The following is a 24434-nucleotide window of genomic DNA, read 5'->3' on the forward strand; positions in this document are numbered from 1 at the left end:
CGTTAGGAGTAGGATTAGGATCATTTTTTTTTCATGGCAAAGTGATATTTCCAGCAGAGAGTACGAGTGTAGGACAGTAAATCTTTGACGAGGGCTGTTTGGTTGAATCTGGGAGTGGGGCAGAAGGTGAGGCCTTTGGATACGACAGAGGTTTCGGATTGGGAGAGAGGTTTGGAGGAAAGGTTAACTACTGAATTAGGGTGTTGTGGTTCCAGATTGTGTTGATTGGAATTTTGAGGTTTTGGGGGGAGTGGAGCTGGAAGTGGGAGATTGAGTAGATGGGAGAGACTGGGTTTGTGTGCAACGAGAGGAGGTTGAGGTTTGCTGGAAAGGTTGTGAAGGGTGAGTGAGTTGCCTTTCCGGAGGTGGGAAACCAGGAGATTGGATAGTTTTTTGAGGTGAAGGGTGGCATGCTGTTCTAATTTGCGGTTGGCCTGTAGGAGGATGCTCTGAACAGCCGGTGTGGATGTGGGAGAGGCAAGATTGAGGACTTTTATTAAGGATAGGAGTTGACGGGTGTGTTCATTGGCTGAGTTGATGTGTAGGAGAAGGATTAGGTGGGTGAGGGCAATGGATTGTTCAGTTTGGAACTGGTATAGGGACTGATGGAAAGAAGGGTTGCAGCCAGAAATGGGAACTTTAAGTGTGAGGCCTTTGGGGGTAATGCCAAATGTCAGACAAGCCTGAGAAAATAAAATATGTGAGTGTAATCTCGCTAGGGTGAAGGCATGTTTGCGGAGGGAATGTGAATAAAAATTAATGGGGTCGTTGTGAGGGTGACACGGTTTTAGAAGGTGGACAGTGTAGCATGAGGCTGAAATGAAAATGAAAATAAATGGCGAGAGATAAGGTGAACTAGAAAGCAACTGGAGATCTGGTGTGAAAAAAGGCGAAAAGGTGTTGGTTATAGCTTACCTCACCTGTCTTTCAACAACATCTTTGCCTCTGTACCTCCGACTCGACTGACATCTCTGCCCAAACTCTGCCTTTACAAATGTCTGCTTGTGTCTGTGTATGTGCGGATGGATATGTGTATGTGTGCGGGTGTATACCCGTCCTTTTTTCCCCCTAAGGTAAGTCTTTCCGCTCCCGGGATTGGAATGACTCCTTACCCTCTCCCTTAAAACCCACATCCTTTCGTCTTTCCCTCTCCTTCCTTCTTTCCTGATGAGGCAACAGTTTGTTGCGAAAGCTTGAATTTTGTGTGTATGTTTGTGTTTGTTTGTGTGTCTGTCGACCTGCCAGCACTTTCATTTGGTAAGTCACATCATCTTTGTTTTTAGATATATTTTTCCGACGTGGAATGTTTCCCTCTATTATATATATATATATATATATATAATGTGACTTACCAAATGAAAGTGCTGGCAGGTCGACAGACACACAAACAAACACAAACATACACACAAAATTCTAGCTTTTGCAACCAACGGTTGCCTCGTCAGGAAAGAGGGAAGGAGAGGGAAAGATGAAAGGATTTGGGTTCTAAGGGAGAGGGTAAGGAGTCATTCCAGTCCCGGGAGCGGAAAGACTTACCTTAGGGGGAAAAAAGGACGGGTATACACTCGCACACACACACATATCCATCCACACATATACAGACACAAGCAGACATATGTCTGCTTGTGTCTGTATATGTGTGGATGGATATGTGTGTGTGTGCGAGTGTATACCCGTCCTTTTTTCCCCCTAAGGTAAGTCTTTCCGCTCCCGGGACTGGAATGACTCCTTACCCTCTCCCTTAGAACCCAAATCCTTTCATCTTTCCCTCTCCTTCCCTCTTTCCTGACGAGGCAACCGTTGGTTGCGAAAGCTAGAATTTTGTGTGTATGTTTGTGTTTGTTTGTGTGTCTGTCGACCTGCCAGCACTTTCATTTGGTAAGTCACATCATCTTTGTTTTTAGATATATATTTCCTACGTGGAATGTTTCCCTCTATTATAACTATATATATATATATATATATATATATATATATATATATATATATATATATATATATATATATATATATATATATATATATAATTTTCTTTTTTTTTAAAGGACACTCTAATTTTTCTGTAGGCAGCTATCCCTTCTTAGCCATTTTGCACTTCCTGTCGATCTCATTTTTGAGACATGCTAGAAGTACAGAGTGAAAATTTGAAGATGAATTTAATGGAAAGGTAATGAGAAGTGAAATAAATATTGCAATTAAGAACTAGCATGACAGTGGGAAATGAAAATAAATCACAGAACAAGAGAGGAGCAATGATGATAAAAAGTACTTACTAAAGACATAACTGATTAATAAAAAAATTAAATACTACCAACAAGGGGAAGAGGAAGGTTGTTAATTACATTGGCTGAACACAAGGATTTGTTAGAGAACAAGTTCCAGGCGCAATAGTTCAGGGAAACTGGTCCCAATGGAAGGATCCAAATGGCCCCTGTGGTGTACCTCCCACATAAGTCCATTTAATCACTTTGAAGATCATCCTGAGCAATTGGCTGCTGAGTATCTCAAGGTACAGGGTTTGTCTGTGTTGATTCATGTGCTCAGGTAGTTTAGTGATGGCCATTACTATGTAAAAACCCATGCAGTCAACACATATTAGTGGGCAAGCGACATGCATGGTTCCCATGTTGCTCTGCCTTTGATGTAGAATTTTTGGTAGTCCACCAGGAGTATGTGGTAGTAAGTGGACGCATAGAGTGGGTTTTGCAACAGGAACAGTTGTAGGGGTAGAAACTTTGGGGTACATATAGTGGGATAGGAATGTTACATGGGTTGCAAATGATGTTATGAAGATTCTAATGATGATGGAAAGTGATGGTTGACAACAATGGGTGGGTTTGGGAGGATTGCTCATACTTTCAAATTGTCATTGTGAAAAGCTATTTTAAGACTAGCTTGTGATAGCTTTACAGTTATATTATCGATATTTGTTTTGTGGGCATAAGGTCGTGGTCAAAGACATAATTGTCTGCCTAACATTTTGTCTTCCAATGCTGGAGATGCTTTAGTGACTGAGAAAGCAGTAACAGTTTCAAATAAGCTTTGTAGTGATGAAATATTCACACATCTTTCTTATTAGTTTAAACATTGTCTCTATACTGTATCTTCTGAGTACTTTGATGATGCGACTCCATGACAGATTTTACAAATGAGAGGAAAACTTTCCCTTCAGCTCATTCTTTCTCAGTAGAATCTCTAGACCTACGATGGTGTAGTGCCCTCGTAGCAATTCCAGTCGTCATTCTAAACAGAAAAATGGAGTTTTCAAAATCATTGGCGGACCACGCTGAAAGAATCTATGAACTACAGTACTTGGAAGATGAGCTCGATCATTTATGAACTGCCCTCAGAAATAGCTACTCTTACAAGTATAAATAAGGCACTACACTGTAAAAGTCTAGAGTTTCTAATGAAAAAATGAGTTACTAAAGGGACAGTTTTCCCTCCATTTGTAAAAACTCTCACAGATCACATCACCAGAGTACTCAGAAAACTTAGTATTGGTATAGTAATTAAATCAACACCAAAGATGCTTGAATATTTGAACACTGTAAAGGACATAATCCATTCTGCATGCCACATCAGAAGTATATAAAATCCCTTGCACTTGCCATCAAGAGGACATAGAAACTACCAAAAGAAGCATTAACGCACACCCCAAGGAACAGAAGAGCAATTGTCACCTGGGCTAGATGGAAAAATCAGCAGTGGCAGATCAAATGTTGGGACCAGGGAAATACCAAATTCATGTCTCTGACACTGTGGTTTTAGCAAGATCTAGGCATTACTGTGGTAGAATGTAGAGACAGGCAACAGAAATTCAAAACTGCAAAAACAATTTTAGCTGAAAAGATGAAGGATTGAAACTAGACAGTTGTGTGCCTTAGTACTAAATAAAACAAATAACACCAACTCTTCCCCAATACAAGCTCCGTTGACATGACACTGTTATCTTAGGCATCATCCTGATGACATCATGAACCAACTGTTGTGTGGAACAATTCAGTTTGCTGAGCTTGTTTGAGGCTGTAACTGCTTTCTGAGACATTAAAGTTTTTGATTATGTCTCCAGTATTGGAAAATGAAACACTTGGCAGAGAATTATGCCTTGGACAATTGTCCTATGCCCATAAAACAAATATCAGCAATAACACAATTACTAGCCATGAAGTCCTGCATTCTATTATTTTTACAGTCAGTTACTTCTTCAAGGAGACTATTCCCTCACTCCAGGGAGAGATGGAGGGGGAAGGGGGGAGTATCCATGCTAGCTAATGAGTCCTTAACTGCTGAATTTGAAGTAATCCTGCAGTGAAGTTATTCAAAATGTACTGCATTTCCAATGACATGGATGGTTTAGAACATGACATAATATGAGAGGAGTGCCAGGAAGGAAGATGTGGCATTAGGATTACAAATTAAGATGACAATACCAGTGATGATGATGGTGATGATGATAGTGATGACTTAGATGTTAGGCAAAAAGAGAAGTGAAGATAAAAGTTAATGTAAGTCATTTCCATTCTGTTTATTTTATTTCTCCTTGTATTACCAAAATCTGGATAGTCAATAAATGGCTTGAATTCAGAATAGATATAATGTTAACTTTTTAAGCACATACTTAATATCAGCGAAATAGTTTAATGTAATGGAATAGATAAAGAAATTCTACTCACCAATCAGCAACAGGAGAACACACATACAAAGGTAGACAAATTTGCAAGCTTTCGCAGCCGGTGGATCCTCCTCCTGGCAGAAGGTTTGAACAGGAAGGAAGAGGTGCAAAGGAAAAGGACTGTTGAGGTTTAGGACATGAGTAGAGTCTGGTGGTTTCCGGTGATTAAGGATGGCAGTGTGGTACTGGTGTGCAAGACTCACACTCCCCCTTGGCTATCAAACTTACTTGGAGTTGCTTCGCCGATCTTCTTTACACGATAGGCAGCTGCATTGTCCTGCACAACTTCTTCTCCGAAGATAAGATGCTACTTTTAAAATAACTCCATACACTTGATAATACTTTGAACTCAATCTCACTGTATTTTCATCACACATAACAGTTTTCATTCAACTAAAACATTTTTCGTAACCTCGACACCTTCCGGTCTGTCAGAAACTATCACATTCATTTGTCCATAAATACAGTCTACAAATCTCTCCAAGTTTAACAAGACAACAGCCCAAATCTTACGGAAGTAAGATAAAGAATGAATAAGTAACTGTCTCTTCTCTTCTTTCAACAACATTCAAATGTTCACACAGTAATGTTTGATGTTGCATGGAGTACAACGCGTTTATTCCTTAAGCTGGACGTGTAACTTCTTAGGCGGGCTCGGCCACTACCTGCCCATGCCAATCATCCATCCGATACACGTCCGTCCTGCACACACATAATTGTGGTGCAGTGGACACAATTCTACTTTACCACACTCATCTCTAAAATAACGCATGTTCGCGACAGTGGAAATACGAGGGTCGCTAGAATTTACCCCGAAATTCTCAAGGCACTACAACAGTTGGGAAAAGTTGCCCATAACCCATTTCAGGGGTTACTTACCAGGTGGGTTGAGAAGAAAAGAATAGAAAGAATAATATGTAAGAAAAAGGTCAGTTCGACTCTTCAAGAAAAAGGAATCATCATATCCTCAGGATCATCTCATAATCAGATAAATACGGTAATTGCAGTAAATATAAGAAAATACTTCTTCTTGGAATTTCCCGACAGGTTAAAACTCTGTGCTAGAATACATTCAAAACCAGACCGTTGTCTTTTGTGGTCAATTTTTTTACTGCCTGAGCTACTCACCACCCAACTATAAAGATTCAGTTGTGTCGGCACCTTTCTTCTACTTTCAAAACTCTTCAAATTCTCTTTTGCATAGCTTGCTGGATCTACACTCCCTGCTCTTCTAGGATATGCAATAGATCTATTGTAGGGTTTGGAGAGTGACAGAGAAGTACTGGCAGAATTGAAGGTCAAAAGGTGAAGTATGCTTAGATAGCTCAGTCAATAAGACTATTGCCCATGTAATGTAAGGATTTGGGTGTATCATTTAATTATAATATGTCAGGACGTCTCTCAGCTGTGACATTCTACTGCAGAATGATTCATTCTGAAGTCTTCTTGGCTCACCTTTGATGTCCTTGTTATGTAAATGTATGCATTCCAAATTATATATGTATTTAACCAAGGAAAACAGAGTATGCTCTTCTTATTCTGGCTACAGATTATTACTGTATGGTATATTTCATTCAACAAATGGTGATCGGCAGGAGGCAGAGCTATTCTTTGGGGCTGCCATTTATTTCCACCCTCGTATTATGGAAGCATGGATAATATTGCACTTGTTCTATGTAAGCATTGAAAAGAATGAAGGTGCTGATATTGCCCTAAGGAAAGGTGAGTGATGCTTAAGTGACATTTCTGATCTCAAAGTAGAAAAGTAAATTAAATTTAAGAAAATGAAAGTAAACAGTATTTTCACATCACCAGTAATTACATAATTATATGGATATGGTGTCTGTTCTTTTGGACATGTCCGAAAGAACAGACGGGCATTGATATATGTGAAAATGTGTGCCCCGACTGGGACTCGAACCCAGGATCTCCTGCTTACATGGCAGACGCTCTATCCATCTGAGCCACCGAGGGCACAGAGGACAGTGCGATTGCTGGGACTATCTCGTGCGCGCCTCCTGCGAGACCCACATTCCCACCTTATATGTCCATACACTACATTTGTAGTGTCCCTACCCAACACTGTCCCTACCCAACACATTCACTACTGGTGGAAGACATTCTTACCAAGTCCCGTAAGAGTTCAGGTAATATGTGTGCATCCACACAGAAGAGGAAGGTCATAGCCAGTATTGCCAGAACTACAGGGTGTTTCAAAAATGACCAGTATATTTGAAACGGCAATAAAAACTAAACGAGCAGCGATAGAAATACACCGTTTGTTGCAATATGCTTGGGACAACAGTACATTTTCAGGCGGACAAACTTTCGAAATTACAGTAGTTACAATTTTCAGCAACAGATGGCGCTGCAAGCGATGTGAAAGATATAGAAGACAACGCAGTCTGTGGGTGCGCCATTCTGTACGTCGTCTTTCTGCTGTAAGCGTGTGCTGTTCACAACGTGCAAGTGTGCTGTAGACAACATGGTTTATTCCTTATAACAGAGGATTTTTCTGGTGTTGGAATTCCACCGCCTAGAACACAGTGTTGTTGCAACAAGACGAAGTTTTCAACGGAGGTTTAATGTAACCAAAGGACCGAAAAGCGATACAATAAAGGATCTGTTTGAAAAATTTCAACGGACTGGGAACGTGACGGATGAACGTGCTGGAAAGGTAGGGCGACCGCGTACGGCAACCACAGAGGGCAACGCGGAGCTAGTGCAGCAGGTGATCCAACAGCGGCCTCGGGTTTCCGTTCGCCGTGTTGCAGCTGCGGTCCAAATGACGCCAACGTCCATGTATCGTCTCATGCGCCAGAGTTTACACCTCTATCCATACAAAATTCAAACGCGGCAACCCTTCAGCGCCGCTACCATTGCTGCATGAGAGACATTTGCTAACGATATAGTGCACAGGATTGATGACGGTGATATGCATGTGGGCAGCATTTGGTTTACTGACAAAGCTTATTTTTACCTGGACGGCCTCGTCAATAAACAGAACTGGCGCATATGGGGAACCGAAAAGCCCCATGTTGCAGTCCCATCGTCCCTGCATCCTCAAAAAGTACTGGCCTGGGCCGCCATTTCTTCCAAAGGAATCATTGGCCCATTTTTCAGATCCGAAACGATTACTGCATCACGCTATCTGGACATTCTTCGTGAATTTGTGGCGGTACAAACTGCCTTAGACGACACTGCGAACACCTCATGGTTTATGCAAGATGGTGCCCGGCCACATCGCACGGCCGACGTCTTTAATTTCCTGAATGAATATTTCGATGATCGTGTGAATGCTTTGGGCTATCCGAAACATACAGGAGGCGGCGTGGATTGGCCTCCCTATTCACCAGACATGAACCCCTGTGACTTCTTTCTGTGGGGACACTTGAAAGACCGGGTGTACTGCCAGAATCCAGAAACAATTGAACAGCTGAAGCAGTACATCTCATCTGCATGTGAAGCCATTCCGCCAGACACGTTGTCAAAGGTTTCGGGTAATTTCATTCAGAGACTATGCCATATTATTGCTACGCATGGTGGATATGTGGAAAATATCGTACTATAGAGTTTCCCAGACCGCAGCGTCATCTGTTGTTGAAAATTGTAACTACTGTAATTTCGAAAGTTTGTCTGCCTGAAAATGTACTGCGGCCCAAGCATATTGCAACAAATGGTGTATTTCTATCGCTGCTCATTTAGTTTTTATTGCCGTTTCAAATATACCGGTCATTTTTGAAACACCCTGTAAATACTTGTATGGATATGGTGTCTTTTTTTTCAGACATATCCATATCCATAATTGCCAGAACTATATACTTATATGGATATGGTGTCTGTACTTTCGGACATGAGTAGCTATTTGTAACTTATTATGCTACTATCAGTATTTTCCAGTTAACAAATTTAGATAATCAGATAATTTACTGAATACTCTCGCACTGTTACCCCACACTGAATGCTAAACAAGGAAATAAAATGTATGTAAAACTACTTTTGTGAATCATTTTGCATTTGTGTAAACTGATTTTTTATTAGCCACATCCACCATTCAGGAATAAATGTGTAAATGAGTACAAGAGTTGCCTGAGCTTTGATGATGATTGTCCAAGAAGTGTAGTTATTCACTTTCAATAAACTTTTGTTGTTCTTTTTCCAGAGTAAATGCTTCACCAATTTTAGTTTGCTATCCAAGAATAAAGAAATACCACCAGAGCAAGTTGGGTTTGTATGTAATAAAGGAACACAAGAGCAGATTCTCAATGTCAGACAGATAGATCACTGAAAATTGTGGGGGATTCAATACTACATTAGTTCTTTTTTTCTTGGACTGTAGCAAGGCTTTTGACTGTGCCCAATGAAACGAACTGTGGGGCATACTAACAGAAATGGGTGTTCCTGATCATCTTATTATGCTTATCAGAAATCTCTACTCTGATAGTAAGGCAACAACCAGGTTAGATAAAATTATTTCAAGTCCTTTTAAACATGTAAAGTGGTTAGGCAGGGATGCATTCTATCACTGGTTCTATTTAACAACTATGGAGAATACGTTATGAGAAAATGCCTTAAGGGCTGGACTGGTAGGATCAAAATTGGAGAATGAAGCATCAGTAATTTAAGATTTGCTAATGACACCACACTGTGTGGAGCTGCAAGTGGAAATGAAGGAACTACTGGATAGAAGTAAGAGAGAAAGCAAGAAATGTGGATTGTCAATTAATAATAAAAAGTCAATTAATAATAAAAAGTCTAAGATCACACAAGTGAGTCACTACGAGCTATTGATGAACTATCAGAATATCAGCATAGGAAGAAGTAGATCACTTTGCCTACCCCTTGGGCTCAGTGGTGGGCTCAGTGGTTCAGAGAGAGGGTGCTTCTACGCAGGAAATATGACATAGGATTGTACTGAGTATGGAAGGTACATCAAAGCTGACAGTGGTGTGAAAAGATTGAGCCCTAACCAGACATACTAATCTGAGAGTGCTGAATTCCCTGATGTTTTCAGTTTTTCTTTGTGGCACTGAAGGGAACTACAAAAGAATTGATGCTTTTGAGATGTGAACGTGTAGGAGGTTGCAGCAAATAGTAGGGATGGACAAACAGACAGCAAATCAGTCCTTCAAGAACTCAGGATGGAGAAGAAGTTGTCCAGTATAAGTTTCCAGCAAATCCTGTAGTTCTTCAATCACATAATTCGACGATAGGATGATACCTTGGAAAAGGTGATCATCCAAGGCAGCGCTGAAAGGAAAAGATTGCAGGAAAGACCTCTGAGATGGTGGATAGACCAGATAAAGGATAAGACAAACAAACCACTGGGCCACCTACTTTGAGATGCAGAAGACCAGGGAAAATGGAGACAGACTGTTAACAGGATTTTGTGATGGGTCACCAACATATGAAAGATAAAGTGTTGATGATGATGATACAAGAATATAATTTCATATATAAAAAGGAGCAAGCATTTTTGTGTACATGCTAACTCATGAGATGCACAGCTAACAGTATCCAAAACTGAACTTATTGTGCTACCTCAGTTTTAGATCACCGTTAATCTGGATCACAAAGAGTTTTATACATATATTTTTCTTCAGTCTGTGACTATTATTGTCTATTTATTGTATATGTAAATTATTTATAACTGTATAATGTAATTGGATGGGGAAAGAAAAAAATCTACTCACCAAGTGGCGACACATATAAATATACTGAATTCTGCAAACTTTTGGAACCAGTAGCTCCTTCCTCTGGCTGAAGAGTTGAAAGGGAAAGAAGAAGGATGAAAGAAAAGGACTAGTGAGGTGTAGGAAATGGGGAGAGTTTGACAAAGATGCACAGAAGCCTGGGTGAGAGGAGACTTACCAGACAAGATGAGAAGGAAGAATATTTTTAAAGTGCAAGTGTCTATCTTGTCAGCTGATTGTGTTTCGGTTTACATTTCATTAAAAATGATAGTGCTCTGTGGTCTGTGTGCACAGTGATGTATCAGATAGAATCAAAACTTACTAAAAGCTTAAACAATGGTCAATTCTTCTCTCTCAGTAATGACGTGCTTTGTTTCCCACAAAGTTAATGTCTTGCTGGTGATGGCAGTCATGTGGTGCCCACATACTATTGACCTCGTACACTTGAAATAGAGGGGAACCTATCCCATCCTCACTACCATCTGAGCCTGTGTAAAATGTTGTGCCAAATTCAAGTGGGTCAGAATGTGTGCTGCTAGCAATTCGAAATGAATATCTTCAAAAGCTTTCTGCTTCTCCTCTCCCCAGGTCATTTACTAATTTCAAAATATAATGTGACAAAAGGGTGTGTCCAGCAAGGAAGCAATGGTAACATCCAGTGGAAGTTCTCAATGGTCTTCAGGTTAAGTCCCTTTTCCAATAATCACACGTCCTAGAAATATTATTTGCTTCCTTCCAGACGCCACCTTCAGCAAGTTTATGGTGAGTCCAGCTCTCTTAAATGCACTTAGGAGATGATATTAACTGTCAAAATGTTCCTCCTATGATGCTGAACCAATTCAAATACCATAAACATAGGTAGTAATGGACGTAGGTAGTTCTGGCCCTTTTACCTGATCAGATGCTCTCATAAAGGCAGCAGATGACACATTCAAACCAAATGCAGTTCTTTATATTGGTGTCTCTTACCATTATGTAGAAATATAGTGTATTTTTGTGAGGTCTAAACTGCTCAGATGTTTTGACACCATTAAATCATTGTAATAGTTTCTCAGAATTCTCAGGTTGATCCATTTGTGAAATAATGATTCTGCTGATTACTCTAGCATCTAATAGAATCTAATACTATTCTGACAGCCGGCCAGTGTGGCCGAGTGGTTCTAGGCGTTTCAGTCTGTAATTGCGTGACCGCTACGGTCGCAGGTTCGAATCCTGCCTCGGGCATGGATGTGTGTGATGTCCTTAGGTTAGTTAGGTTTAAGTAGTTCTAAGTTCTAGGGGACTGATGACCTCAGAAGTTAAGTCCCATAGTGCTCAGAGCCATTTTGAACTATTCTGACAGTTTAGTTTTGATTCATTCCTTACTCTATGATTGCTTAATGATACACATATCTAATATTCTCTGAATCTCTTAGTCAATAGCAGGCTTCTTGACTCATGCAACAGAGTAAGATATTATTTGAAATGCTTCATGATGTTGTAGTTTTAGCTTGCAAATACATCCTTTCATTTGTCCTGCCTGGAATGAAAATACATCTTGGTGGCACCAAATTGTTTCTCTCAACTTTTCCTTGTGATGCTTGGCAAGTGCTGTTAGCTACTTAGTTTCACTTGAATCTTTCCAGCAGCATTATTCACATCCTGTGGCTTCATGTCATTCTCTTTCTCTCGAAATTATAGCATCACAATTCTCGTTTCATCTTTCATGCTAATAACACAAAGATTCATGTGCACAGTGCCTTCACAATCTTCATCTAAAATTCCTTTAAAGAAAATTGTCATCTCTTCCTCCTGGTCCTTATTTGCAACACCTTCCTGTCATCCAGTTAGTACTGAATATGATTCCAAGCACAGAAATGGAATAAGAAGAACTGGATGCTCAATTTTTTCCCCAAAATTCGATATTTCAATAGAATTTGCTTTCTGGTTGGTTTGCTTCTACTCTCAACTATGGTTGCAAGTTTTAGTCCAGTTACCAGAAAATAGTTATCTTTACATTATCATTGAGCTCTTGAAAATTGCTCATCTTCCCTTAATATCTTCCACAAAGTTGTGTCCTTTGTATATGTGCATTAAATACCACAATCAGAAAGTTTCAAGAAAAAATATCTTACTTACATAATGCCAAAGCTGTGAAAACCCAAAAATATTATGTTGGTTATAAAATTTTCATGCTACTTTTGTTATCATAACATCTCTCTGGAATCTTAAACACACATAGATGTTGACAAGAATATTCATTTTTAAGGATGTATAGAAGTACAAAATTGTTACTCAGTACTTACAGGAAGAAAATGTAGTATCAAGTTACAGTGACATCAAAATTAGAAAATTGTTTAAAAAATGAAATCTTCTTTTGCTGTAGATGTACATCAACTACAACTGCTTTGTGTTTTTTATTATATATAGCAAAGAAACTTATGACCCAGTATAGAGAGGAGCTGAATTACCTATATATGTCAAGTGAGCCTTTGGCATGGTCACCAACAGCAATGAAGGATGAATCAGTGTTCCTGTTAACTGCAAAACTTCTGCTGCAACTTCATGCATATCAGGTGAAACATACTGTTATCTGAAACATTTCATCATTCTAATAAATATAGACGAGTTCTGGTTTGCTGAATCAGTGGTAGAGATATGTAATAGTATAAAGTTTTAGCAGATCAAGTTGTCTGCCAACCTAAAATGTCAAATTTATTTTTGAGTGCTGAATATATAAACAATATCTGCTGTAACCATCATATAATAATATGCATGAGTATACACCCCCTTGATAAATAAGGACAAACTTTTTGAATTGGGCAATAATATAAATAACAGACAACTAACTACCATATAAAGGCAACACTGACCTGCAAATAGGCATCTACACAATATCTCTTTAGCTCAGCTTTGTATATTGTATCCTCCTTCAGGTCATGTACAGATGTGTGTGCGCGCGCGCGCGCACACACACACACATACACACACACACACACACAGAGTCATTCTTTCTCCCAACATAATGATTCAGTTGGGGTATTTGTCTTGGGTGTGGGTGTAATGGATGGGCAGAGTAAGCAAGATGTGAGGATTCTAGTGAGGAGATATGATCGGCAGGAAGTGGGAGGGACAGGGAGAAAGGGACAGTAATTCATGAACAGAGTTGTCTACTGTACATAGAATCAGATCCAGATGCGCATGTGCATAAGAAAGGTATGTGGGAGTGGGGAAGATGGCTAGTAAATCAAGTAAATCAGTGTGGAGCAATGTAGAGATAATGCAGTATGAGAGGTATCCAAGAATAATAGGGGGATTTGTACCAGATTGAAGATATGAATATAGTAGGATAAAAAAAGTGTTGGGAAGACATACATGGAGGGAGAAGGGAATGATCTAGATACACAAATTACAACACTCACTGAAGCTCCAATCTTGTGCTAATTATTGTGATCTGAAATTGGACGGTCAAGCATGCCCAGTATCTCTGTTTACCATTGCCTATTTATGGAAGAGATCAGATACCTGGTGATTTTTTTCCACAAAGGAAGCTATGCAGGGATTGCCAAAAGTAGTGCTATCTGCAGTGGAGTATAATACACTCACAACAAGACTGAAATGGTATGTTCTGACAGGTTTTGCACCTTGAGCTTTCAGTCATATGGCACGAGGATGGGTAAAAGAGAAGGCATAAGGATAGACAAGGATATTTTATAGGATGCATTTGATTTACTAAAGCAGATGCTGCAGACACTACTAACTACTGCCTGTTTCAAGGGAGCAGTCAGGAAATAGAGGCAGAAATCAGTAAGATGTTGTTGTTGTTGTTGTCTTCAGTCCTGAGACTGGTTTGATGCAGCTCTCCATGCTAATCTATCCTGTGCAAGCTCCTTCATCTCCCAGTACCTACTGCAACCTACATCCTTCTAAATCTGCTTAGTGTATTAATCTCTTGGTCTCCCTCTACAATTTTTATCCTCCACGCTGCCCTCCAATGCTAAATTTGTGATCCCTTGATGCCTCAGGACATGTCCTACCAACCAATCCCTTCTTCTAGTCAAGTTGTGCCACAAACTTCTCTTCTCCCCAATCCTATTCAATACCTCCTCATTAGTTATGTGATCTACCCACCTAATCTTCAACATTCTTCTGTAGCACCACATTTCAAAAGCTTCTATTCTCTTCTTGTCCAAACTATTTATTGTCCATGTTTCACTTCCATACATGCCTACACTCCATACAAATACTTTCAGAAACGACTTCCTGACACTTATATCTATACTCGATGTTAACAAATTTCTCTTCTTCAGAAACGCTTTCCTTGCCATTGCCAGTCTACATTTTATATCCTCTCTACTTCGACCATCATCAGTTATTTTGCTCCCCAAATAGCAAAACTCCTTTACCACTTTAAGTGTTTCATTTCCTAATCTAATTCCCTCAGCATCACCCGACTTAATTCGACTACATTCCATTATCCTTGTTTTGCTATTGTTGATGTTCATCTTATATCCTCCTTTCAAGACACTGTCCATTCCGTTCAACTGATCTTCCAAGTCCTTTGCTGTCTCTGACAGAATTACAATGTCATCGGTGAACCTCAAAATTTTTATTTCTTCTCCATGGATTTTAATGCCTACTCTGAATTTTTCTTTTGTTTCCTTTACTGCTTGCTCAATATACAGATTGAATAACATCAGGGAGAGGCTACAACCCCGTCTCACTCCCTTCCCAACCACTGCTTCCCTTTCATGCCCCTCGACTCTTATAACTGCCATCTGGTTTCTGTACAAATTGTAAATAGCCTTTCGCTCCTTGTATTTTACCCCTGCCACCTTTAGAATTTGAAAGAGAGTATTCCAGTCAACATTGCCAAAAGCTTTCTCTAAGTCTACAAATGCTAGAAATGTAGGTTTGCCTTTCCTTAATCTTTCTTCTAAGATAAGTCGTAAGGTCAGTATTGTCTCACGTGTTCCAACATTTCTACGGAATCCAAACTGATCTTCCCCGAGGTCGGCTTCTACCAGTTTTTCCATTCATCTGTAAATAATTCGCGTTAGTGTTTTGCAGCTGTGACTTATTAAACTGATAGTTCGGTAATTTTCACATCTGTCAACTCCTGCTTTCTTTGGGATTTGAATTATTGTATTCTTCTTGAAGTCTGAGGGTATTTCGCCTGTCTCGTACATCTTGCTCACCAGATGGTAGAGTTTTGTCAGGACTGACTCTCCCAAGGCTGTCAGTAGTTCTAATGGAATGTTGTCTACTCCCGGGGCCTTGTTTCGACTCAGGTCTTTCAGTGCTCTGTCAAACTCTTCACGCAGTATCGTATCTCCCATTTCATCCTCATCTACATCCTCTTCCATTTCCATAATATTGTCCTCAAGTATATCGCCCTTGTATAGACCCTCTATATACTCCTTCCACCTTTCTGCTTTCCCCTCTTTGCTTAGAACTGGGTTTCCATCTGAGCTCTTGATATTCATACAAGTGGCTCTCTTTTTTCCAAAGGTCTCTTTAATTTTCCTGTAGGCTGTATCTATCTTACCCCTAGTGAGATAAGCCTCTACATCCTTACATTTGTCCTGTAGCCATGCCTGCTTAGCCATTTTGCACTTCCTGTCGATCTCATTTTTGAGACGTTTGTATTCCTTTTTGCCTGCTTCATTTACTGCATTTTTATATTTTCTCCTTTCATCAATTAAATTCAATATTTCTTCTGTTACCCAAGGATTTCTACTAGCCCTCGTCTTTTTACCTACTTGATCCACTGCTGCCTTCACTACTTCATCCCTCAGAGCTACCCATTCTTCTTCTACTGTATTTCTTTCCCCCATTCCTGTCAATTGTTCCCTTATGCTGTCCCTGAAACACTGTACAACCTCTGGTTTAGTCAGTTTATCCAGGTCCCATCTCCTTAAATTCCCACCATTTTGCAACTTCTTCAGTTTTAATCTACAGTTCATAACCAATAGATTGTGGTCAGAGTCCACATCTGCCCCTGGAAATGTCCTACAATTTAAAACCTACCAGTAACATACTGAAAATAATCATTCATCTTGTTGTCTCTACAAAAGAATTTAAGCTGACTCAGTAGATTCCATCTTCAAGTCTATGACTGGTCAATTACTCCAAGGATGTTTCATAAAAGACTGAGACGTACAGTATTAGTGCATGTATATAAAATATGTAACATAAGCAATTAATTTCTAACTGTAGACTTGTCTCACTCCTGTGATTTCTCAAAGATGTTTGATACCACACCCTATGATAGAACATGCATCTTCTTTCATGCCAATAATATATTAATTACTGCATGGGCACACCCTCTGCAATATACGTCACTTATGAATTGTAAGTGGAATATCTGAGACTTGACCAAAGACTGCAGTGTGTTCTGAGTCATGCTCAGTATAAGATAGGCCTCTGTCTGTCATGGTTCAATAAATTTTACTGAGCTATAACTGCCCTGCATACATTATTGGCACACTACCTGTTATCTGCATAGGGATATCATCAACAACTGTCCTCTTAGTTTGATTTCTGTTAAAATTTCTCTAAAGATAAAGCAATTGTTTTATTTGCAGTTTGTATTAGAATAACAGAAATTTCAGGGTGGAAATAAAAGTAAAAAATAAGGAAAGGCCACCAATCACCTGTAGCTATGAGTGGGTGCATGTGGAAGTATAATATGGTTACATGTGTAAGAGAAAATGGTTCAAATGGCTCTGAGCACTATGGGACTTAACATCTGAGGTCATCAGTCTCCTAGAACGTAAAACTACTTAAACCTAACTAACCTCAGGACATCACATGTGTAAGAGGGTTGCTTTATCTAGAAAAAGAATGCTTGCTTAGAAGCTAGTAATTTCTCTGTTCTGCCATATTTTTTAACATGGCATGCATCAGTCAACTACAGTTGAAAGTTTGCCTTTCCTTATTTTTGATTTAATTGCCATTTTGATGAACAAAGTTTTTAACCATTTGCGTATAAATATCTAGTTTCAAAAGAAAGATGTGCTATCAATGGTATCCCATTTCCACGATTACAGACTTACCTCAGTTAACAGAAAACAAAGCTCACATGAACAGAGTACACAACATGAACAAAATTACAGTCAGAATGGTATAAAATAAGACATTTACAATCTTTGTTACTTAATATGTGTCAGTTTTTTATTTACGTAAGCAACTTAACATAGTCATTGAAACCCTCTCAAAAACTGCAGAGTTTCGATTTGCATAGTTACAAAGGTTCTTTCAAGTTATTGATATTTTTAATGCAAAGGGGACTGATGACCATAGATGTTAAGTCCCATAGTGCTCAGAGCCATTTTAATGCAAAACATGTAATAGTAATTGTGCCAAAATAGAACTACCTGTGTTGGTACTTTGATCTATGAAAATTGTGCATTTAGCATGATTCTGGTTATGTTCAAGCAGCAGGGCAGGTTGGTTGATTTGGGGGAGGGGACCAAACAGTGAGGTCATTGGTACCATTTGATTAGGGATGAAAGGAAATTGACTGTGCCCTTTCAAAGGAACCATCCCGGCATTTGCCTGAAGTGACTTAAGGATATCATGGGAAACCTAAATCAGGATGGTCGGACATGGGTTTGAATTGTCATCCTCCCAAATGTGAGTCCAGTGTGCTTATCACTGCGCCACTTCCAAACAGCAAGATAAAAAAGTGTACCAGTGTAACTATGGCATGGAAACCACTGAGAAAGATAGTATGCCATGTGAATAGTAAAGCACTGTCAAGAGTATGTAAGCAAAAATGAAGACCAGACATTAATAACAAGCTGAGTGCCAAAAATTCTATTCTGAGTTATTTGATTTTATTCATTTTGTCAAAAATCTTTAAATAAAAAACCTGAACCATTCTTTTTTTTTTATTATGTAGGGTATTAATCATATTAATATTGCAAATTTTTTGACTAACCTTCTTCTTGAGACTAAAAAGTAGTATTTTTTCAGATAAACGTAGAGTGTGCAAAGTGCCATACTCTTACTAGAAAAAGCAAAGTAAATGCCAATGAATAATAAATCTCAAGCTTCTCTGGTACTTTTTAATAACAACATTGCACAAGTACATTATCATATGAATAATTATTTTGAAGCCTTAATTTTACTTATAAAGAACTCAAAGCAGTTTTAATTCATTAATTCTTCAAAGAATGCTCTATTATCTTCATTATAATATGGCAGTATCAGTTGCAGATAACTCTTCTACTCAACTGACAAGCTGTAGTTTTATGGTTGCAATGGTAAAACCAAGTCCTTGAATATATGGGGTCTATTCAAAAAACTCTGGAACTTTGTCCACAAAATTTTTCTACACTCACCTTTTACTTATTGTGCATAGTCTCCTATGAAATACTCTCCTCCACAATTCATGCACCACTCCCACTGCCTTTCCACTTTCAGAAGTAGTCTTAGTACACCTCTTGCTGGACCACGCGAAGCACCATCTGCGAATTTTCTTTCATCTTATCTGTCTTTGTAAATCTTCATCCTTTCAATGGGATTTTCAACTTTGGAAATAAAAAAAAGTCCAGAGGGGTCAGGTCATGAGAATATGGAGGATGAGACAGCACAGTGATTTCACAGGTGAAGATCTTTTCTGGTCTTGACTCATGAGCAATGGGACAAACTGGCAGTAACACAATGCATTCCAAAATGCTGTGTCAGGACTTCATGACATAATCTAACTGAAATGTTATGTTCACCTGCAATCTCTTGGACTGCCACTCTTCAATTGGCATGCACAATTTTGTTGATGTTCCTGACATGAACATCATCGGTAGGCGTTGAACAGCGTCCTGAAAAAGGGTCATCTTTAACTTTGCCATTTTTAAACCATGTGAACCATTCATAAAATTGAGTATGACTTAACTCATCATCATAGGCTTCCTGCATCATTTGGTGTGTGATTGTAAAGGTTGTCCTGAGTTTCATGCAAAATTTAATGTAGACACTCAAAATTTAATGCAGACGCTTTGCTCCTCTAACTCTGGCATCTCGAAATTCGCAAACTGTGCAACACAATGTTCTACTCAATACGGTACTAAACAATAACTAACAGACATACCACAATGAAACTTCCAGCACTTACACATTAAACACATGTGTGTGCAGGGATGTCAACGACATTTCGCCCCAACATACCATTGTCGCGAAATTATAAATGTTCCAGATTACTTTGAACAGACCTTATATAAGTGGTAGCCCCTTACTGCTTTAGGTCCTATTATCCTGTGAACACTATATTAACTTCTTTTTTGGGTGACACCAGATCATTAATTATTGAAAAAAACATGCATAAAAATGTCCTTACTGACCGTCCCATCTCCCAACAAATAACAAACTTTAGCTTCCTGTCTGCTGTCCTCTGCCTCATCAAACTGACCATGATACCCCTCCTCCCCCTTTTTTTAAGGGCATAGAAGTTGTGGAGAAGAATCTTCTTTGTTTAAGTGAGACCCAAACACACCATAGTTCACATGTAGTTTAATTGAAACAAAACAAGACATAGATTCTGCCATCAAGCATAGTAAGGAATGAGTAGTAGGTCGTTCCTTTGAAAAAATTCCGAAAACTAGTCATATATGAGATAGTAACATTGAATATTAAAAATAATTTTTTTATGCATACCTCTTCTTTAGGCTCTGTTTTTCCTTCCACTAACACATTTTTACTGTTTACATAAATTTTACCTTCATTTCAACTGTGATTCTTTACATCCAAAGTTGATTCTTCATTTTTTTTTTCTTTTTTACTTGTGTTACTGTTGATTTCCACTTTTGAAAGACAATGTAAAAACTAAAACTGAAAACCATAAATTGAAGTCTTAATCAACAGATTTCACTCAGAATATTAACATTGGAATTCATAATGAACTGTAAAGTACAATGTTAAGGAATATCTTGAGACAAAGTCCAAAAGAAATTAAAAAATATTGTAGTACTAAAGTAATATCCTGCAACATGTGATACATATACTGTGTCAGTGAGAACTGCAGTGAAAAGTCTTAGTAGCCCACTTTAGGCTCAGAAATTTACCAAGACATACCTCTCATGTCATCTGCTGAGCCTTATATGCACTACTATAGATGGTTGTGGCATTTAGCCTGCTTTTGAGCTTATTAGTATTGGCATCTATGTACCATATGTTTTTTGGGTTAACTCTTTTTTTTTTATTTTGGCCCCTTTCACTTAACTCATTATTCATGTCTCTTATCCAAACAATCTAAATAGTCTAATAAGCTTGGAAAACAATGGGTTCATGTGCACATCTGATGTTAATTCCACAAATGTCAAATATGTTCAATGGCTCATCATTGTGAACTGACTCTTTAAGTGTCTGTGATTTTGCAGCAGAGGTGAAAATCAGTATTACAATAGAAAAAAATAGCAAATAATATGGAATGACATATTCAATATTTTTCTAGTAAGAGTGTATTTTTTATTTTTGTTGCATATTTTCAAAGTGATCTTTGCTTTTCCCTTCTGGAGGTCAGATTTGATTAATTTTTTGGGAGTGGAATTTTTAGTATCTCACAAGATACAAATACAATCTTTCTTTACGCACACAAATGGTGAGTCCTGCAAAGTGATATTTAAGACTGTGAATTCACAAACACTGTCTGATATACTGGGAACAATGAGTACTATGCTAATAGTCAAAATTAGCGCAAGTCTGGTTTTGAGTGTCAAATAGTACACACTATCCATAGACAAAACTCAAGACCATTATAAGCAGAGTATCAACAATACAAATCATATCCAACTCAAAAGTCCATGAACAAAATGCAGTTCACAACAATACGCAACTATTGCACATCAATGAAAGCTTCATACACATATACTGACTGACTGAACTTACCTGTATTCATGTCCTTATTTGGAATCTCCATCAAGGAGTCTGTCCATTGCAGCTGTTTTGGTCAAGACATCTACCAGTGCTAGCTTTAAATGCAGAACACTGCACCCTGCTGATGCAGTTTATAGCCTTGATTTCCATTTCACTGCCTGATAAAAATACAGGCAGGTCTATCTGTGCATTGCTTTTCATTAGGGACTCAAAGGACATTGATACCACAAAGCCATAATTTCTCTTACAAAATTTGATTTTGTATACAACTGAAACTATCAGAAAGGATAAAGAAACAGGTAACAGGATTGTTGGATGAAAAACTAAATGTCATTTTTTCTGCTTTTATCAAAGAAAGTTACCACTTTCTCCTTCAGTTTATTGAGAATTGGACTTTGAATCAGAGATTCACTGTACAGATATCAAAGATTTTAAGTTCTATCTGCATTAATTTAAGCTCACTGTATTCAAGTTCTTATGCTTAGTCCCCCCACAGGTTACTACCATTAACTAACACAGGTAAACCAATTATAAAACTAGCTCGCATTTCATATTGATTTAGAATGAAAAATATATCAGTGTATGTAACCATGTATCAACCTACTACAAACACTGTGTAAGCAAAACAATATTACAGTTTTCAGAACTGGCCTTGTCACAAGAGCTCTTACTGCATGGGACTTCCACTGCTTACAGATACTATTTATCTGTTGGACATTACTTATCAGGGCGGTATGATGATGCCATATCACATCTGCAACAAATTGTTGATGGAGATTTCAAGGTGAGAACAGGTATAGAATTTAATAACAACAATAATTTAACAATAGAATCTGCAAGAAAGACTTCTTAAAAATGCAGAATTGAAACTACATTGGTACACTACTTTTGGAAAGTGATTTTAGTGTTCAATTACATACATTTGTGCGGTGACAATACTGCAGCCTCAATTGAACTTCAGTGATAACTGTTGTAATATTTTTCTTCTTCTTCTTCTTTTTGTTTTGGTCATTTGAATATCATGTTATTTAGGTCACTTCATTTCTTCTGGTCTTTAACCTTGTCCAGTATTCTTCCATTCTCACGTTTTGCAACCTTCTTTGCTCTTCTGTCTTTTTATGATTTTGCACTGTGTCTACTTCTATCCTGAAAACCTGTAAAAGCCAGAATCTTTTATTTGAGAATCATCCAATTGTAAATATCTGATTTCTGTATTCCCATTTCTTCCAGATCCCTCTGCACCTCTTGGGTTTAGTGTACTTTGATTTTCTTGTCACAATAAACTGTATTATTTGATGTGTCAACATCCCATGGTCCATTTTAAGCATGGGTCCAAAGAACACACTCTTCCTTTTCCTAATGATGTCCAAGACTGTCTCTATCTTGGTATACAGTTCTTGTTTCATCCACTTTCTATATTGATCATCTCCTGTTCTTTGAAGTTCTATTATCCTCCTGAGAATTCTTTGTTCTAAAAGTTCAATGTTATCTATGCTGTCACTGATGCATCCATACCTAAATCATCAGGCTGCCACAGAAGGCAAACTGTCCCTTGGTGGAACGATCAGTGTAGTGGCACTATACAGGACAGGCGGACAGCACTCTGCAGATTCATGCATGGTCCGACAGCAGAGAACCTTCGAGCCTTTCAGTTAGCAAGAGCCAAAGCCTGACAGATAGTGAAGGAGAGCAAGAAGCAATCATGGCATGAGTTTCTGAAGTCCATTAATTGCTCAGGTTACACTACTGCTGTATGAGAATCTGTTTCTTACTGAACGTTATTTCTGGTTCAGAGTCAGGAATACTCTTTCTGATCGATTTCCTCAAGTTCATGGTGTCCCACAGGGGAACATTTTAAGCATGACTTTGTTCATAGTTGCGAACAATGGCATATCATCTGCAGCGAGGGATCCCGTGCAGTGCTCATGGTTTGTGGATGATTTTTCTATTTTCTGTCCCACTTCTAGCCCTCATCAGCTACAGATGACAAGTGGCTGGAAGAATAGTCTGCTCAGACAGGTTTTAATTTCTGCTCAGAGAAAACAGTATGTATTGATTTTAACCACAATTGTTCTCTTTTTACACCTCCGGAACTAAGGCTGTGGGATACGGTTTTACATTTTAAGGAAAAAATGTGATTTTTAAGTCTGTTATTTGACAGCAAACTTACCTGGTTGCCACATCTCAAGGAGCTCAAAACACGAGCCCTTAAAGCACTGAATTTCATGAAGTGCTTGAATGGGAAGAAATGGGGTGCAGATAGATTCTGGTTGCTGCTGTTCTACAAGTGTTTTCTGTGATTACCTCTTCATTATGGTTCTACAGTCTATGGCCCATCATGACCAACATATTTAAAGAAACTGGACTCTGTACCCCACAAGGGCATCAGATTTTCCACTGGAGCCTATAGGACAAGCCCTATGCTGAGCTTATGTGCAGAGGCAGGGGAGCCACTATTAGCTGCTCAGCAGCACTTCCTTGTGGCTAAACAGGCACTCAAGTTCCTGACTTTTCTGACTTTCCCTACAGCAATTAATATCTATGAATCCTTAGAATGACTCTATTGCACTTGTCCATGAGAAGTGAAACTGTTCAGTATATGAGCAAAGCAGCTTTAATTCAATCTGGGAATGTCTCCACCATACATACAGAGGGAGGCTTGGTGCAAAGCTCCACCCTGGTTGTTATTGAAACCTAGAATAATTTTAGACTTGACAGAGCACAACAAATTGCTCACTCCAGACTTTGTTTTTAAGAATAAATTTATTACCATTTTAAATGAGTACCGGGTCTCTAATATAGTACACAGAGATGGGACTAAAGAGGGGGATGCTGTCAGTTGTTTTGTCATTTTTCTTGCTGCTATCTTTAGGTTCCGCCTGCCTTGTGCATTTACTATCTTTCACACCAAACTTTATGTGATTTTTTAAGCTGTGGTTCAAATGAAACGTGAACATGGTTCCAAATTCCTCAGCTCTGACTCGCTTAGTGCACTGCAGACAATCTAGTATACATACCCAGCAGATAGAACTGTCCAGAACATCCATGATGTTATCCAGCATTTGCACAAACAAAGAAAGGAGATCTCATTGTGCTGGTTACCAGAACATTTGGGTATCTGTGGGAATGAGTTGGCCAATACCACGGCCAAGGAGGCATGTGCCCTTCCCAATGTAACAGACTGCCCTGTCCCTCTGCATGCTGTACTGTCA

General features: G+C 38.7%; 1 protein-coding gene and 1 non-coding gene across 2 annotated transcripts in view; one reads left to right on the forward strand and one right to left on the reverse strand.

The window, feature by feature from the left end:
* The window catches only part of LOC126416484 (cilia- and flagella-associated protein 70-like), a 282811-nt gene that overhangs the window by 167359 nt on the left and 91018 nt on the right, over nt 1-24434 (forward strand). The window contains exons 8-10 of the mRNA XM_050084221.1: nt 6225-6397; nt 12778-12923; nt 21860-22006. Coding sequence (XP_049940178.1) covers nt 6225-6397; nt 12778-12923; nt 21860-22006 — 466 coding nt within the window. The remainder of the gene's footprint in view (nt 1-6224; nt 6398-12777; nt 12924-21859; nt 22007-24434) is intronic.
* On the reverse strand, nt 6576-6650 carry Trnat-ugu (transfer RNA threonine (anticodon UGU)). Its single transcript has one exon. It is a non-coding gene; the product is annotated as a tRNA-Thr (tRNA).

Source organism: Schistocerca serialis, chromosome 8 (assembly GCF_023864345.2).
Source record: "Schistocerca serialis cubense isolate TAMUIC-IGC-003099 chromosome 8, iqSchSeri2.2, whole genome shotgun sequence".
NCBI classification, from domain to species: Eukaryota; Metazoa; Arthropoda; class Insecta; order Orthoptera; family Acrididae; genus Schistocerca; species Schistocerca serialis.